Source organism: Pygocentrus nattereri, chromosome 16 (assembly GCF_015220715.1).
Source record: "Pygocentrus nattereri isolate fPygNat1 chromosome 16, fPygNat1.pri, whole genome shotgun sequence".
In the NCBI taxonomy this organism is placed as follows: domain Eukaryota; kingdom Metazoa; phylum Chordata; class Actinopteri; order Characiformes; family Serrasalmidae; genus Pygocentrus; species Pygocentrus nattereri.
The window spans coordinates 15,909,773-15,926,111 of record NC_051226.1 but is presented as its reverse complement, the minus strand read 5'-3'; the positions used below and the strand labels follow the sequence as shown (position 1 = coordinate 15,926,111).

At 40.6% G+C, this 16,339-nt stretch overlaps 1 protein-coding gene across 3 annotated transcripts in view; it reads left to right on the top strand.

Annotated features, from left to right (window-relative positions):
* The window catches only part of nectin1a (nectin cell adhesion molecule 1a), a 43,249-nt gene that overhangs the window by 2,530 nt on the left and 24,380 nt on the right, over window positions 1-16,339 (top strand). Inside the window, exons 1-2 of one of the 3 annotated variants that reach the window (XM_017718936.2) lie at window positions 462-769; window positions 851-1,208. In XM_017718936.2, the coding sequence (XP_017574425.1) occupies window positions 1,157-1,208 (52 nt within the window). In that variant the 5' untranslated portion in view covers window positions 462-769; window positions 851-1,156. Of the gene's footprint in view, window positions 1-461; window positions 1,209-16,339 lie in introns of those variants that run through there. The other 2 variants (XM_037546259.1, XM_017718937.2) reach the window with 2 other exon arrangements.

The window sequence follows — 16,339 nt, the reverse complement described above, 5'->3', positions numbered from 1 at the left end:
AGAATATCCGTCATTTATTTGCATACTACCTGAATGTTCTTAGGTGCTGTTCCTCTCTTTTTGGTATCCTCTGGTCTAAAAATTACACATTAAAGAATTAGGCCTACAATGTAAACTTATAAATGCCTGAGGGGGTTCAGCAGTGTGAACTTACAAAGACTGAATGAATATTCAAGCTAATATGCAATAACAACTTGAAAGCTAGGCTGACTATGGAAGAGGTTCATGTAGGTTAAGGCTTGTCCAGGCACGTATTTCGCAATGAACAGAAAGTTGGAGCAGCTGTGAACCTACACACCACACTCAATTCGCCAGCGTATTTTTCGAATTTCCGTTCCACCTTAAATGTGAGGCAGCAGAATGGAACTGCTGCGCCCTTTAAGGTGGAACGAAAGAATTAGAATGAGAAGCTGGCGAAGAACACAACCCCAGGCTCGCGCACACTTGCCCGTTAGCATCATGTCAGCTCGCTCAGCTGAACTCCACCTCCTCCTCCACAAGGACTCTAATCGCCTTTAGTACCTTCATCAAGAGAAACACAGGCGAGCTGTAGCGAGAAGACAGTTCGCGGCATTTTGTCTGTTTTAAGGTGGTGTGACTGAACAAAAGAACTTATTTCGGAGCGTTTGTGACTCGTTCGGCCGTGAGAGTGAGGCAAGGCGGACTTTTAGTCGGAGCTACAGTTACAGTTACCTGACTGGACTGCGATGTCAAGCCTACAGCAGAGCGAGCGAGCACGGCTAGGCTAACTATCACCGGACGTCAAGAAGTAAGTTGGAAGCAGAACAGAGCACCACAGCAGACATGGTTAGATGTCGTTAGACTGGGTTGTTGTTGTCATTCATTTCAGAGGCCTGTGCGCTAAGCTGATTTACGGTCGATCCTCTGCCCACGCGCGGCTCTGAAGTTCCCATTTCCAGGCGGGCTCCGGGCAGTTTGTGCGGGACTGTGAGAGAAAACGAGGCTGAACTCGGTGACCAAGCGAGAGTGAACAGCGCTGGAGACCCCATCGCCTCTTTTTTTCTTTCCCGACCGCGAGAGAACTTCTCCCGATAAATGGGAGTTTGGTCCGTTCCTCAGTTAATAACTGAACCTGAAGTTCGCCCTCTACCACATCCACCACTGTGAATAGTTGAGGTTTCGGAAAAGAGAGGCTATGATGACTTTGGCGTTGGTGTTTGCTCTAATGACTGCCCTCCTGGTGCCAGGTAAGTTGAGATTATTGATGTTCTCCAGAGATGCATTGAAACAACTGTTTTTACAGGAGTAAAATGTGTGTTTACTGAGGCTGGGTTTGTTTTATACCCATTAAACAGGCTGGGCAGTATGCATAGAAGGTAAACAGCTGTCCCACTGAGCCCCAAAACAGTGATATGGTCTACTGAATGGTCTGCAAACCTCAGAGAGGAAAAAGAAGAAAACTAGGGATGCACCGATATGAGAATGTACACAGTAGCCAGTGTACATTTCTGCTAAAATCAATGGCGATACATAAACATTTCTACAGTGTAGAAATAGGAAAGCTGATCCACCTGGTTTGGCGATAAATGCCACGTTTATTTCCATAGAGTTACAAAATGAATGAAATTCACTTTTCAGCACAGTATAGTCCAGTATCACCCGTACATTCAGCTCCTCAGGAATACAACAAAGATGTCATCAAAGATCTAAACGTCTGTCTGAGGCTCATAATTTTGTTAAGCAGTTACCTGAGTATCCTGAATGACTCTGATATCATTGTGCATCCCTAAAGGCTTCTCCAGCATGTCCTCACCTCAATTTAATACGGCTACTCAGTTACAAGAACTCAGGAAATGTAGGAATATAGTACATTTGACTTCATAAGGTTATGATTTAGTTTTAAAGTACAATATTCTACACAACTATTGTGTAGTAAGTCAGTTGATATAACAAAGCTGTTCATGATGCAATAGTGGAGCTTTTTAGGCTACCATTATTTTACTGCTGTACTTTTTGTCTGCCTAGCAAATGCAAGCTTATGATTGGTTTTAAACAGAAACACCAGAAACATCTGGCGTTTTATTTCTTTTTTTTCTTAATAGCCATCCAAACTGTAGCAATCAGCACGAGTGAGAGAACAAAGCAACAGCTCCCACAGTGCCATGTGCACAATGTGTTTGACAGGATTTAGATTTAGGATTTTTTCTGCAATTATTTGTATGTGCTTTATGTCCTACGCTGCCAGTGTGTCACCACAGTACATACAGACAGATTACAGCATGTCATTTAATGAATTGTTCTCGCTCAAGTCATCTGTTGGGCATGAGTATTTTCCCTGGCCACATGTCACAAGGGTTTAGACCCCATGGCACAAATTTTAATGTTATGCTCTTGTAGCCAGACGTTCAGTTTGCGATGTCAGAAAGATGGGATGTGGGACCGAAGGCACAGCCACAAACAACTTATGGTGAACATCGTTAGTATATACTGTTCGAATTATGAGAAACAGATTGTCCTTAAAAAATGGGATCTGATCTCCAGAAAAGTCAAAATAGTAGGAACACAAAGTAATGTCTTATTCAATAAGCAGAACACACAGCATTTCATATCACTGTGAGAACAAATAGGTCCAACAGATAAGATCACTGATGGATAAAGTAAATGACCCTCTAGGATAATGAAAAAGAGGATATTTGGAGTCAGGTTCAGGGGTCAGATGTGGGTTTGACTTGCACAGCTGTATAAAAAAATCAGTTATCTAATCTTCATAACGGACTTCTGTTCAAGTGCAGTATGGCCCAATCAAAAGGGACTGCAAAGGAACATGGCAGAAAAAGAGTTGGAAAGGCTGCAGAAAGATTTCTGAAGACTTTGACCTTCATCACTCAACAGTCAGGCAGATAGTTTACAAAAAAACATTCATCACCACAGCTTTTTCTCCTAGCAGTGGGCATTCTGCACATACCATTGCAAGATACAATAGAATCCTCAAATAAATGACATACCATGCTAGGTTGACAGCTGAGGATCTGCAGGCACCTAATTGCATTTCATAGCTGTGTTCATAAGAGAAGCATTGGACAAGAGTGATCATGGAAGCTCAACCCAGAGGAAACCAAAAACAAAGCAAAAAACTCACATTTCCATCTCAAATTTGCTAAATGCCACCAGGATGTAGCACAGCACTACTGGAGCAATGTTCTGTGGACAGATGAGGGGAAAGCTCAACTTTTCAGTAAACGTAAGAAGTGTTGTTTGGAAAAACAGAACATACCAACTCCAAAACCTCACCCCCAATGTGCATGACAGAGAGAGTGGGAGATTGGAGCTCGCTGTCATTGAGGAACAGAATCTCAAAATGTACCAGTAAAGTCTATAGCAGAATATCAATGAGTATTTCTGTGATCTGTAACCCCCAAAAAGGAGTGGGTCAAATAACTTGATGATGATCCAGAATGCAGAAGTAAACAAAAGAGTGTTTCAAAGAGAAATAAAACCTGAACAGAAGAAAATGTGACCTCAGTCTGACCAGAGTGGTGTCACTATTTGTTCAATTTACATAAGGGATTTCACATAAGGGATAAATGATCTTGATTATTTTGAATTAAAAAAATGTTTAGCTTAGATATGGTGCTGTAAAATGTTGTGTATATTGAATTTATTTTAATCAGCAATATCATGATTATGTAGTTAGTATTAATTAGTCAAACTTTAGTCATCCAAAAGGTCTCATTTGCTATGAAAAGCAGTCAAGAGGTTCAGATTTATTACCAGCAGACAGTTTTGTGTGTACTCTCTCAAAGTAGAGGGGTGTGTGTGTGTGTGTGTGTGTGTGTGTGTGTGTGTGTGTGTGTGTGTTTGTGTGTATGTATGTGTGTGCGCTCATATTTGTGTGTGAGATATTGGCCTCAGTGAGAGCTTTGGGTGTTTTTATGCCACAAATCCTCATTTTAGAAAGATTATGCCTCAGAAGTGAATGCTTAGGCTGGTGGACGAGCCCCAACTGTGAAAATGTAGTTACTCATAGCAGGAATTAAGTCTTATTCATACTTCCATGTGTAATCCTCAGGCCTAATACTATAGCAATATATTAAGATTACCTACCTAGTTGTCCTCTTTCGCTTTTCTCTTTCTATGTTGAATGAGCATGTGTTTGTTTTTATAAACAGGATTCCTTGTAAATACTGGATTAATTAGTCCTGATATTCAGATTCACGTCATAAGCTGTTCTTCCATATCACATAACACTTCATTTTTTGGGTTTTTTCCCACCTCAGAGAATCATGCCTTGTTTTGTATCACATTGCCGCCATTACAGTCTGTCCTTACCAAATCATAATAATTCGACTTAAAATAAACAGGCATACCATAATTCCCAAAGGAAGTGTGGAGCTCTCAGAACAACATGACACAAAAAAGGATGCAACAATAATATTGCTGACCAAAATTGCAATGAGAATCTTTCATTGGAGGTTTCAGTAATAGCTATTGGAATGTTACTGAGCAATGCTGCAAGTCCTCAAGTTATTACCAGCCGATTGACTTTATTAGTCCTAACACAACTAAGTTATCATTCATGCTTTCATTTTTATCAAGTTTATTTCACCTGCTTAATTATCTAGATTTTCATATATTTTGCTCTGATGCATAATAACATGAGGATAAGTTTAAATGTTTTTTTAATGATGAAGGGATTGGACAAGGCTTTGAAAAACATTTTATTATTTTGGACTGCTACAAGGCTTTTATTCAGCAGTCAACCCTGTGATAACAAAGGGCAAACAAAGATTTTGAGAAATCCCTGTTAGAAGCTGAATAAACGAATTATAAAATACTATTTGTGGTACATGCAAAAGTTTAACACCCCCTTTGGTAGATATTACAGTTTGCAAGTGCTTTTTGAAGTCGGCTAGGAGTCTTTTCTGTTTTAGGAATTTTCACCCTTCCAGGAATTTCCTTCAATGTAGAGCAGTGGAGACATATTCTCTGGAGTGACAAATCACGCTTCTCCGTCTGGTAATCCGATGGACGAATCTGCGTTTGGGAGAACCGTTCTGGGTTACTGGGAGAACGGTACTTGTGTGACTGCGTTGTGCCAAATGTAAAGTTTGGTGGAGGGGGGATTATGGTGTGGGGTTGTTTTTCAGGAGTTGGGCTTGGCCCCTTAGTTCCAGTGAAAGGAACTCTTAATGCTTCAGCAGACCAAGAGATTTTGGACAATTTCATGCTCCCAACTTTGTGAGAGCAGTTCAAGGATGGCCCCTTCCTGTTCCAACATGGCAAAGCAAGGTCCATAAAGACATGGATGAGCGAGTTTGGTGTGGAAGAACTTGACTGGCCTGCACAGAGTCCTGATCTCAACCCGATAGAACACCTTTGGGATGAATTAGAGCAGAGACTGCGAGCCAGGCCTTCTCATCCAACATCAGTGGCCTTATCTGACCTCACAAATGCGCTTCTGGAAGAATGTTCAAAAGTTCCCGTAAACACACTCCTAAACCTTCTGGAAAGCCTTCTTAGAGAAGAGTTGAAGCTGTTATAGCTGCAAAGGGTGGGCCAACATCATATTAAACCCTATGGATTAAAAATGGGATGTCAATCATTCATATGCGTGTGAAGGCAGACAAGGGAATACTTTTGGCAATATAGTGTAGTTCTAGCTAGCTCTTAGTTCTGCAATATTCTTAGGTAATCGTGCTTGTAGAGCATATTTACGATTTACCCACAGTTTTTAGTGATGCTCAGTGAGGTCAGGGAACTGTGAGGGCCGTTCAGCTTGCACTTCTTGAAGTAATTCATAGTGGATTTTGAGGTATGTTTTTGAACATTGTCCTGTCATAGAAACAAGCTTCTTTTCAGCTTGGGTGTCTGGATTGAAGAGTCACATTTGCTTTCAGAATTAGCGATGACCTTGGCAGCGTGTTCTCATATCAAATGCTGTTCCATTTTTCTTCAAACATACTACTTAGCAATTTAGAGGAGCCAATGGTGGTTGAGTGCTAGCACAAGGTCTGAATACCAGATGGACTACAGTCTGTAATTGTAGAACTACAAATTGCACCTATGTGGTAATGAAGTGGCTGGTCAGTATATATAAATGCGCTTGTATTTTGTAGAATAACAGGTGCTTATTATTGTCCCTACACTTTTATGTAGAACCATATTTGACAGATGAGGCAAATCTAAATCATTTTGTTATTGTGTAAAACAATGAAAACAAAATATGTGCATCTGTGTAAGCACGCAGTGACTCCTCTGGGCCTGGCAAAAATTAAAGTGTTTGTAATTTGTCTCAAATGTGCATACCGTACGCTCCTCTTTACATATATAAGTATCAGACACTGCTGGAATTTGCTGCTGCAAAAAGTCTTTCATGCTGTCAGTAGCAGCCTGTCTTCAGCTTGTTGCAACCTGGCCCAAAGGAGGCGGCACTGCAGGCGATGTGAGAAGAAACAGAAGTGCAGGATGCTGGCTGGTGTCCATGCTAGGCTAAAAGCTAGCCCCAAGAAGTTGGCCATCCCTTTCATATTTCTCCATGTTTCTTCATATTTTAATGCTTTCTTTACAATAAACTGACTGCACTTTGGGGGGTGAGGAGGTGACTGGAACATCCCCAACTCTGACATTCAGCTAAACAGGCTAATCATATTGTGTTTTGCACCATTTGTATGTGGCAAGACCTAGACTTACGTGTGGCATGCTGGAATAAAGGTAATAAGAAACTCATTCCTTATGAAGAATTTAATCTGATATGTTCCATAAATTGGTATATCATTCACTACTACTGAAGAATACTTTTATTGATAATCATAGAACTAACTCCACCCATGGATCTGTCTACATTTATATACATTTCGAGAAAAAAAAACAGAATTTACTACATAATACATAATAACACTACATTCAGTCACTTCTGTAAGATGGTGTAAACAGATATGTTATCCCTTCTCCAAGTATAGTAAGACATTGATTCTCATTCTGATTTACTGAAAATTGAGTAACCATAATTTTTGAAGTGTCAGGTTGTGTCTGTGTACTTCTTTCCTCAAACTGGTGGAGACCTATTTCAGTATTACCTCTTCAGAAATTTTTACAATAGCCAGAAACTGATTCTGATGATTTTATGAGTTACGTAACGTGCTTCAGGGTTAATCTCCGAGACAAAAAAGCTCTTTTCACAGTTATATGTGAAGCAGACAGATAATGTTCCCAACATACACAAACGTACATCTTTTTTTTCCAGGGTGGGTATTTATTAATTAATTAATTAATTAATGTATATGTATGTGTGTGGTTGGTACAAAGCGCAGTCTGGTGTCCAGCTCATGTGGCTGTGTTCAGGCTGATCCTGACCCACTTTCCCCCTTCTGGTCTCAGCATTCCCTCTTTAACTGCTGTAGACTATGCTCCTGCCATCTGTTACACTCTGGCCTGTTGCCATGGTGATATCATGAGTCTTGTACAAACAGATGCGATGCAGTAGGTCACAGGTCATGGAGTAAGGGGCTGGGGCCTGGCCACAGGTCATACTACTGAACCATTCCCTGTTAAAGCTGGCTCTGGACACAGTGCTCTGAGCTACAGTGATTAAGAAGAGAGAGTAATCACAGCCTACAGCAACTGCCCACCCCAAATCACCGGCCGCTAAGTGGGTGGGGGTCAAAATCAATCAAAAGAAATGTTCATGAAAAGCTGGATTACAGATATTCAATCATGATTCATTCTAATCAGAGAATGGAAAGAGTCTCTGGAACAAAAGTGAGGGGGCCTTCTTCTGTCCACCAGAAAAAAGAGCGTCAAGCACATGTGATCAGTCCACTCAGTAGACCGAGTTAAGGGTTGAGTATCTTGGAGGGATGTCATAGCATGCAATGCCAGTTGCACTGTCAAGTGTGGATAACCCTGCCTAATAGTATTACTCAAAGAGATAGCTCTCGGGGTGACTTGCGCGGCTTCCTGGCACATCATATTAAGTATAATACCCCGCTTAAGGCTGCATTCTGCACTGGTGCTCAACTCTAGTTAGAATTACCAGAATGTGCTGAAGAGTTATGAAATAAATGAAATATGGGCAAGGTCATATCGAGACATGCTACCTTTTTCCTGCTTTTTTTCTCTAACACCACGGGATATGAATACAGTATGAGGTGCTGGTGACCTTTTCTAGATCTTTAAGCCCTATAAACATGACTCAGATTCTATTTTGAATTGAATAAATATGGATGGCTTTTGTTTTGGCTGAAGCTTGTGGGTAGGTGGTTTCCTTTTCATTGTGCGTTTTAGCATGGTTCAATTCAGTTTAATTCCAGTTTATTTATATTGTGGCAGCAGCTGCTTGCTCCGGTTAGCAGAAGGGGCTCCAGAGACATGGTATGCAGACCTCTGCCGCACGTCCCAAAGATGTAGTTGTTTAATGTTGTTAATGTCGTTGTTTCTTGGGTTAAGGTGTGTGTATGAATGTGTTTATTGTGTCATTTCATGTTGGACAGTGGAGTTACTTAGAGTTTGGGCAGTTGGGTTTGTTAGAGTGGGTTTGCATCTACCATATAGTGAAGACCCATGACTAGTAGTGACCTTACTTTCTAAATATCCATTTTTTATCTTCTAATCACTATCCTCCATTAACTCAGTCAAGTTTTTTTGTAAACATTAGAATAGCATTTCTACGCATTTACTTTGACTTTGAAGCAACAGATATACATAAGACGTGCCTGGGGTCTGTAAAAGCAAGACCTGATACTCTAATAAAGTAATGGATACGCAAGGCAACCACATTTACAAAATGTCAGTCCTAGGTGAAGAAAATTTCTGGGTTGTTGTTGGCAGTGATCTACATACTGTCAATTTCCATGCCTGCTGTGACAGTATGCTTTAGCTAAGGATCCTGGACTTTTTTGGGTTTTTAAGTTAGCTAGTGTGTTTTTTTTGTCTTTGTCATGTACATCTCAGCTATCTGATTTTATGTTTATTGGAGCAAATGTTGAGAGGAGCCATGCTCTGTAAGAAAGTATTGCATTGGTTGTTGGGTTTAAGTTAACACATGTTCTTGTTAATGTGTGCAATCTTGTTATAGTTTTGTTTTTATTGCAGTAGCAGGTTGGAATATCCAGAATGTTGACTGTACTGCTGTCAGCAATAGACTATATCTAACATCATGCCAGAACACAACATATTGGGAAATGTAGGTTTACTGCTTGTCAGCTTGCTATTGTCCTCATGCAACCAGTGCAGGTCAACAAAGTAACCTTCCTATAACAAGTACGTGACACATTTACAACTGTAAGTATAAATTATTACACAAAACACACACACACACACACACACACACACACACCTTTTCTAAACTGCTTATCCTTCTGGGTCACGGGGGAGCTAGAGCCTATCCCAGCAATCATTGGGCGGAACGAAGGAAATACCCTGGACAGATCGCCAGTCCAGCACAGGGCAGACTGACAAACATATATACACTGCTTAACAAAATAAAGGGAACACTTAAACAACACAATATAACTCCAAGTAAATCAAACTTCTGTGAAATCAAACTGTCCACTTAGGAAGCAACACTGATTGACAATCAATTTCACAGCTGTTGTGCAAATGGAACAGACAACAGGTGGAAATTATTGGCAATTAGCAAGACGCACTCAATAAAGGAGTGGTTCTGCAGGTGGGGACCACAGACCACTTCTCAGTACCTCTGCTTTCTGGCTGATGTTTTGGTCACTTTTGAATGTTGGTGGTGCTTTCACACTCGTGGTAGCATGAGACGGACTCTACAACCCACACAAGTGGCTCAGGTAGTGCAGCTCATCCAGGATGGCACATCAATGTGAGCTGTGGCAAGAAGGTTTGCTGTGTCTGTTAGCGTAGTGTCCAGAGGCTGGAGGCGCTACCAGGAGACAGGCCAGTACACCAGGAGACGTGGAGGAGGCCGTAGGAGAACAACAACCCAGCAGCAGGACCGCTACCTCCGCCTTTGTGCAAGGAGGAACAGGAGGAGCACTGCCAGAGCCCTGCAAAATGACCTCCAGCAGGCCACAAATGTGCATGTGTTTGCACAAACGGTTAGAAACCGACTCCATGAGGATGGTATGAGGGCCTGATGTCCACAGATGGGGGTTGTGCTCACAGCCCAACACCGTGCAGGACGCTTGGCATTTGCCAGAGAACACCAGGATTGGCAAATTCGCCACTGTTGAAAACTCTTCACAGATGAAAACAGGTTCACACTGAGCGCATGTGACAGACATGACAGAGTCTGGAGACGCCGTGGAGAGCAATCTGCTGCCTGCAACATCCTTCAGCATGACCGATTTGGCAGTGGGTCAGTAATGGTGTGGGGTGGCATTTCTTTGGCGGGCCGCACAGCCCTTCATGTGCTCGCCAGAGGTAGCCTGACTGCCATTAGGTACCGAGATGAGATCCTCAGACCCCTTGTGAGATCATATGCTGGTGCGGTTGTCCCTGGGTTCCTCCTAATGCAGGACAATGCTAGACCTCATGTGGCTGGAGTGTGTCAGCAGTTCCTGCAAGATAAAGGCATTGAAGCTTTGGACTGGCCCGTCCGTTCCCCAGACCTGAATCCGATTGAGCACATCTGGGACATCATGTCTCGCTCCATCCACCAACGCCACGTTGCACCACAGACTGTCCAGGAGTTGGCGGATGCTTTAGTCCAGGTCTGGGAGGAGATCCCTCAGGAGACCATCCGCCACCTCATCAGGAGCATGCCCAGGCGTTGTAGGGAGGTCATACAGGCACGTGGAGGCCACACACAATACTGAGCCTCATTTTGACTTGTTTTAAGGACATTACATCAAAGTTGGATCAGCCTGTTGTGTGTTTTTCCACTTTAATTCCACTTTAATAAGAGTCCAAATCCAGGCCTCCATTGGTTAAAAAATTGATCGACCGATTTATTTATTTATTTATTTATTTAGATTTGGCACCTGCTAACAAGCAGCAGCTTACTAACAAAGTGTACAGCCTGTTGAATCTCTTTGTTTTTTTTGTATTGCCAAAACAGGTGACTTCCATTTTAGGTTGATATGATGACCACTGACCACTGCTTCAGACCTCATAGTATATAAACCTTTTAAGACTGATCAGCTACTGCATGTAGACTGAATCCATCACCTTCTGAAGTGACTGAAATGTAGATGGCCTTTTCTCTTCCAGTTTGTGTTACGTTTAATGAATTTGCACTGACCCTCGATGTGTGGATTTTTTTTGTGTTCATTTCTGCGCTGGATAGAAAAGTGAAAGGTATCATGGAAACATGATAAATGTATTGAGTAATCAGTTGCTTTGCAAAACTCACATAAACCCATCATTGTAAATTATACACCAACAATTACTGTACAATAAATGCTTTTCTTTAAACTCCTGGCTCTTTAATGTAACAGGTTTATACTGTTCAGAGTGCTCTCATTTGAACTTGTTTGAAATCCCCACTGGGGTTCTCTTAATCAGAAGCAGGCTCATGGAAAGCTTTCCATCTGGATCAAATTGTTCTGTGCTTATGAATGGTGAGAAGGGATTCTTGGCATAGTATTTTGCATGCTCTAGAAATGACACAGCCACATTGCTGCTGTGCTAGCATACAGTTTTTTTTCTGATTGGCTTTTAACGTGTTTAAAGTAGCTTCCAAGTTTTTAACCACTGTTTTGTTTTCCTTTTGAAGATGACATAGAACAGTGTGACTATGAATGTCTGAATTTATTCTTACTTTGTTGTAGTTCTATGAGCACCCTGTGAGTTTGGTTTATAGCTTTTGTGAGAGCCTTTGTGGATGATAACCTACAAATGAGAATCTTCCGAACCTCTGCCCTCGCAGACTTTATAGAGGTGGGCATTTAAGTCCCCAAAGCTTAAGATCTCCCTGCTTCTCTTATATGAAAATCTTCAAAAGGATCAAAATAATCCTTCTGAAGAATGCTTTACAAAGATAGCCTCAAAAGAAGTAGGCTTACTTAACATGGTCTAATATCAGCCATTTTTGAGGCATACGTAAAAGACACAGGGTGCCTGACTATAAAAACATTTACATTTATTTTGTTGCAATAGCATGTTTTTGAAATTAATAAAATGTTATTCAGTGTTTTGTCATATCGCCAAAAATATTATCGCAAAAATACTCTGAAATATCATGATATTATTTTAGAGCCATATTGCCCGCCCCAAATGTATACACACACACACACACACACACACACACACACACACACTATGACAACCTTCCCTCCTCTGGGAAACTTCTTACAAGACGCTTCAGCACTCGCCGGCTCCACTCTGTAAGTTTGCATCTACTGCTTTGTGGCTGAGCTGTTGTTGCTCCTAGGTGCTTCCATTTCACAAAAATAGCACTTACTGCCCTAACAGGGCAGAATTGTCACAAACTGACTTGTGGCAGAGGTGGCATACTATGACAGTGGCATGTTTAGTCACTGAAGGTCAGTACAACCCATCCCAAGTCAAAGGATCAGTACGATTGTTAGATTGTCAACCCATAAAACTGAAACGCAACAAGTGCAAATTCTCCAAGATAGGTGTTCTGCAGTTAACATCTTCTGTGGCATGCACATTAATGTCCATTAGTTTCAGTGCCATGGCAGCTTTCTTTAAAAGCCATCAAAGATTTTCAGTGGGATTTAAATCTGGAAACTGAGCTGGCCACTCAAGGACTTTCCAAGATCGATTTTTGAACCAAACTTTGGTTGACTTGGATGATTGGGATCATTGTCTTTTTGGAAAGTCTGATGAGCACCAAGCTTCATTTTATGTACTGATGGTTCAGATATTCTCTAAAATGGCCTGCAGTTTCAAAGAATCCATGATTTTCCAGTTTCTGCAGCAGCGAAACATCCCCATTAGAGGACTGACCCACCTCTGTGTTTGACTGTGGGGATTTCCTTGCTTGCTCCAGACATACTGTTGATCCAGGGGTCCAAATGGTCTAATGTAGTTTTATCACTCTGTAAAACTGTCTCCCAGAGCTCCACAGGCCTGTCCATATTCCTTTTGCATATTCAAGTCGACTTGCTTGTGCAGTGCTCTTTTTATAGTGTTCACTGATTTGTCCCTGTCTTCTTCAGGTCAAACTGCAAATCATTAGCAGTAATACAGGGTTTTTCTCACTTGTTCTGTTCAAATGTCTTAATCCTCTTGGTGAAATTTTGCTCTTTCATCCACACCCAGGTTTGTTTGCTGCTGTACCATGAGTTTTAAACTCATGCTGAGCTTAAACACATGCCTGGTTGGGGTCTATATATCACAGCTGAAGCAAATTATATGTCATTATAGAGTTTTCAAAGGTTTAATTGTGTTTTAGTGCAGTTTTGTAGCCATATAGACTAGCAGTGATTTAAAAATTGGGGGTTGAATAATTATTACATTGCTGTCTAAATATCTATTTACTCAGAAATATGACATCACGGGGGTGGGAGTAGGAGTACACATACACATTGCAGGCCAAAATAAAGCAAGTTGTGATTTTTTTTCAAAATTAAGCCAACAACCAACACGACATGTTTATTGACACCTAGTTTAACCAAAGACATCTTTCCTAAATATTACATTGGTTGCAGTGATCTTATTTTTGCATATTAATTTGTAAAAGCATTCATAATCTTTGTTGATAACAGTCCTTTTCAGGAACATCCAAATGTAGGAATAGGAAAGTAATAATCGGAATTTCAATAAACATTTGCAGGATAATCACCAGGAATGAAGAGTCAGTTGGACACTGTTGCTGCAGACGTTTAGTCAAGCCATTTTGTTCTGTGTTAATGCACAGTTTATGGCCTGTATTGTACATATAGGCACTAGTAGTCTTTATTGTACTGCAGAGAAAACTGCTGGGGGGTTACACCATAGCTCTCACTCATGGTCCTGCATACAGCTTGGGGCTATGTGTTGCAGACTGAATGGTCTGCCTGCAGTGCCCCAAAGCTTTTAATCAGCTCAGCCCCAGAGCTCATCAGTCCACAGGCAGAGAGGGTGGAGATGAGGTCATATGTATATGACATGCTCATCTCTAGAGTGGGCATATATGTTAGACAAAGGCAGCATGAGACCACTTGTTGATTAACATGCCTTGTAGTTTACTAGGCTGCAGTCTGACAAAATCTCCTTACCAGTCTCCTTATCTTTTCAAGGAAAGGATCACACATTCCCTCAACTTTGTCATTAGTACATCATTGACCTCAGCTTTTTAATCCGTTGAACCGTAAGGATCCGTATGTCGGTCCACGCTACAGTTGCTCACTTTCGTAACTACATAACTTGTATATAAATTTCAATAATGCTACTAAATAATCTGTTGTATTTTTCTCCATAATAAGTCTTAAAATATCTAAATAAATTATAAGACTAGGGTTCAAGAAGTTAAATTTAATATATGCTATGTAATTTGGCCTCCTTCCAGATGCTAGACAACTAATACATTATTTTCATCAAATAAACCACCACAAGGAAGAAATTCTGTCTCTTTTACTCTGTAACACACGTCTGCTTAGTGCACTGTATCTGTCTGGACTCGTTGTGCAGTGTGGATAGGTGAGTGTCTTCTGTTGTTGACTCAAAGATAAAGTGAAAGGACAGGACTGTGCAGCAGCAGTTTGGAAAGAGGCCAGGGTCCTGCTTCACAGAGGGCTTTCAATTCTCATTAGCCCGTGTCCTCAGTTCCATGACAACAGTCTTACGAAGCGCAGCCTTCCCGTCCCCTGCCAGGTCATCACGACTGGATGACAAATCCAGTCTTAGCGTCTGTCAAGTTTAAAAGTCCTCATGAAAATGGTTATATTAGGATTTACTTCTCATGGCTTTCTTTGAATCAGCTTTATTGCATGTAGTCATTGTTAGAAATGTGGTTGGAAAATACTAAAATGTGGCATCACAGCGATTGGTTGAATTGTAAAAGTTCATATAACTCTTTTTAGATAGCTCATCTTATAACAATAATAGACTACTTGTGTTTATATAGAATACATTCTAATCTCATTGTAAAGTTTAAGATTTCTACATTAGAAGCAATTGTAACTTGACATGAAAAGCTCCTAATAACATGTAAGTGCAATGTAAGTTGGAGTGTAAATGTCAAATATGGATGGAATTGAGATATTTATAATAGATGTATTGGGTTATATCACATTATGCTTATGTCATGGAAATACTGTAAGTCACATTAATCCAAAGGGAATGGAAATGGTAGGATTTTCTAAGGGGGAGTAATATTTAGTAAGTAACTTTTTTATACAAAATTAAACCTGGCTGACTATAGGATACATTCAAATGCTGCTAAAACTGGAATAGCCTTGCTTCACAGTCTTTATCCTCTCCCTTTAAGGAAGAGTTGATTTGAAGATTTTAAATATGAATGGTCTCTCATGCCTTAAAATATTGTAGATGAACTTAACAAATATTCATGGTCTTAACATATTAGCTTCTGCATTACTCAATGTCACTCTGAAATCTTTTTTTTGGTAACTAAGGGGTGACATCCCCTTGCATTTCCCCTTAAACCCATGTTCATAGCGCATTATAAGGTGTTGTGAATTGGTATTTGCCACAACAATCAGATTTCAAGCCAATTCTTGGCTAATGGTAATAATTTCATAGTAATAAATAATGAATGGCTCAGTGGAGAAGCACTGTTGAAATATAGGTGTATAATCACCCTGACACAGCGTTGTTTTATCTGTATTATTCCACATAACCAGATATTCCACGTTGGACTATGGAGTGATTTTAGTCACTTGCATCTGTGGCTGAGTTTTTTGCCACCAGTAAACACTGCTAGACCTGTCACCATTATTACATTAAATGTAATGCCACCTGATCTGATCTCATTTATTTGAGCTGATTTTAATTCAGTGTACCTATGCTGATCGCAGTAATGTTCCACATACGTTAGCATTCACAGTCACGTGTTTAAGTTGCCAGCAGGATGTGAATTGAGTCTACTTTTATCGGTTAACTTGAGGCGCATGCATGAAATAAAAGAAAGCTGCGTTGAGGCACACAAAAAAAAAACAACAACAACAAAAGGTCTAACTTCTGAGTGGTGCCAAATCACCTTTAGAGGGTGGTGGTAAATTATGTTTGTTTATTTGAGCTCAAGCTGTTAGGAGCTACTATGTATCAGCTAGAAAGCAAGACAGCTAATCAGCAATTTTAGCACTTTAGGCTTGTACTTCAATAGTTGCTTACAGTAAACAAAAATGATCATGAAATTGTTGTTACTTTTATGACCATCGGACCAGTAATAATTGATTATAAATGCAATTATTGAAGTTATTAAATTTAATTTTCCACAATCCGCTATCACACCCTACGATGGACTGGCAACCTGTCCGGGGTGTATCCTGCCTTCTGCCCG